This window comes from Chiloscyllium plagiosum, chromosome 18 (genome assembly GCF_004010195.1).
Source record: "Chiloscyllium plagiosum isolate BGI_BamShark_2017 chromosome 18, ASM401019v2, whole genome shotgun sequence".
NCBI lineage: Eukaryota > Metazoa > Chordata > Chondrichthyes > Orectolobiformes > Hemiscylliidae > Chiloscyllium > Chiloscyllium plagiosum.
The window spans coordinates 2,220,792-2,222,859 of NC_057727.1; the positions used below are offsets into that span (position 1 = coordinate 2,220,792).

Consider the following 2,068-nt stretch of genomic DNA (forward strand, 5'->3'; position numbering starts at 1 on the left):
GTCTGTGTCTCTGTGTGTGTCTGTGTGAGTGTCTCTGTCTGTGTGAGTGTGTGTGTTTCTGTCTGTGTGAGTGTTTGTGTGTCTGTGTGTGTGTGAGTGTGTGTCTGTGTGTGTGTGTCTCTGTCTGTGTAAGTGTGTGTGTGGGCTGGGCGACGTTGCTCGGTTGGTATCAGTGATGTGGCTAAGACACAAAATTATTGGCGCCAGCGAGAAGAGTTTCAAGATTGTGTTGTCAGCAGCAAGCTGTGTTTTAAAAATATTTTCCAAAAAAAAAGTCCCTGTTATTTCCCCTCCCTCTTTGAAGCCAACCTCATAAGGGAGCAGCAGTGAGCGATGGGAGGTTACAGAGTTACCGCACCGAAACAGACCCTTCAGTCCAACCCGTCCAGGCTGACCAGATATCCCAACCCAATCTAGTCCCACCTGCCAGCACCCGGCCCATATCCCTCCAAACCCTTCCTATTCATATACCCATCCAAATGCCTTTTAAATGTTGTAATTGTACCAGCCTCCACCACTTCCTCTGGCTGGACTCCCCCACCCCAGGGAAAAGACTTTGTCTATTTATCCTATCCATGCCCCTCTATAAGGTGATGGTTCTTGTGTGAGATTCGGTCGTTTAACTGTGTGAGATCTCGCGGAGTCGGCCCATCTCCTGTGAACGGTGACCAAATCAGACAGCAATTTAATTGCAGAGTCTCTGGAATGGTGTGATGGCTTTTCTTAGATTTTAACTGCTGACCCTGAGAGGTCTCCAGATCTCAGTTCCCACTCAACAGCAAAGTTTTCAATTCAAGTCAGCCTGAAGAATAAAGAACTAATTGAGCCACGTGCGCCCCCTGTAGGACTGGAGACAACATGAGCTTGACCCCCCCCCAATAAATAGTGCCCCCTGTAGGACTGGAGGAAGCATAGACTTTGACATCCACCCACTGTTTTCTCTGTAGGATTGGAGGATAGGTTTCAAGTAACGCCAACCAAACATGCAGGAACTGCGCCTCCTGTAGGACTCCATTGTCACAGCAAAAAATTAAATTTGCCCTTTGAAATTAAAAGATCTCAAATAATATCGCTTGTTCATGTCCTGAGAGTTAATTTTAAGGTTCAATCAGATAACGTGTTAACTTGGCCACTGATGGCTACCTTGTGATTTGGAATGATTGTTACAAACCAAAAGGGAAAGGGGATGTTATCTGAGAATTTACATTAGATTCCCAACCAGTGCATACTGACCCTCCAAAGAGTAACCCACCCAGACCCATTTCCTTCTGACTAATGCACCTAACACTATGGGTAACTTAGCACGGCCAATTCACCCGAACCTGCACATCTTTAGATTGTGGGAGGAAACCCACGCAGACACGGGGAGGATGTGCAAACTCCACACAGACCATCACCCAGGAATCGAACCCAGGTCCTGTGAGGCAGCAGTGCTAACCACTGAGCCAACGTGCCATCCCACTGCTTTTGACTAGCATAAGTGCAATGGGCCAAAGGATCTTTTTTTATGCTGTAGCTTTTTATGGCTCTATCTCTGGGACTGTTCCATTAAGTCTCCCCTCAAAACTGGGGTCTGACTGTCTCTACGGCCGCTCAACGGATACAAAACATGGACTAAGGAGGCAGCTCACCCCCAACTTCTCAAGGGGCAACTGGGGACGGGTAATAAATACTGGGCCCAGCCAGTGAGACCCACGTCCAGCTAGCTCCTATTGGGGACAGGGTAGTGATAGTAACCACTGAGGAATTCTGGAGGTGGGCTTGGTTGGGGATTGAACAAAAAGGATAGGTTTTTGGTTTCTCCCGGTGAGTTTCTTTGATTCTCTGTGTTTTCTCTATTCAGGTGCTTTTCTCATCCCATACTTTATCTTCCTGATCGGTGGAGGTCTGCCTGTGTTCTTCCTGGAGGTAGCACTTGGTCAGTACACATCCCAAGGGGGCATCACCTGTTGGGAGAAACTCTGTCCCATCTTCTCTGGTAAGTGCCAACACTCAACATCACCCCCCCCCCTCTCTTTCAGGGGGGTGTGGGGGAGAGTGAGGGTCGTGGGGAGGGGGAGGAGGGAGG

At 48.5% G+C, this 2,068-nt stretch overlaps 1 protein-coding gene across 2 annotated transcripts in view; it reads left to right on the forward strand.

Annotated features, from left to right (window-relative positions):
* The window catches only part of LOC122558789 (sodium- and chloride-dependent taurine transporter-like), a 41,908-nt gene that overhangs the window by 28,748 nt on the left and 11,092 nt on the right, over positions 1-2,068 (forward strand). For both annotated transcript variants that reach the window (XM_043707565.1, XM_043707566.1), the window contains exon 4: positions 1,844-1,978. In XM_043707565.1, coding sequence (XP_043563500.1) covers positions 1,844-1,978 — 135 coding nt within the window. The remainder of the gene's footprint in view (positions 1-1,843; positions 1,979-2,068) is intronic.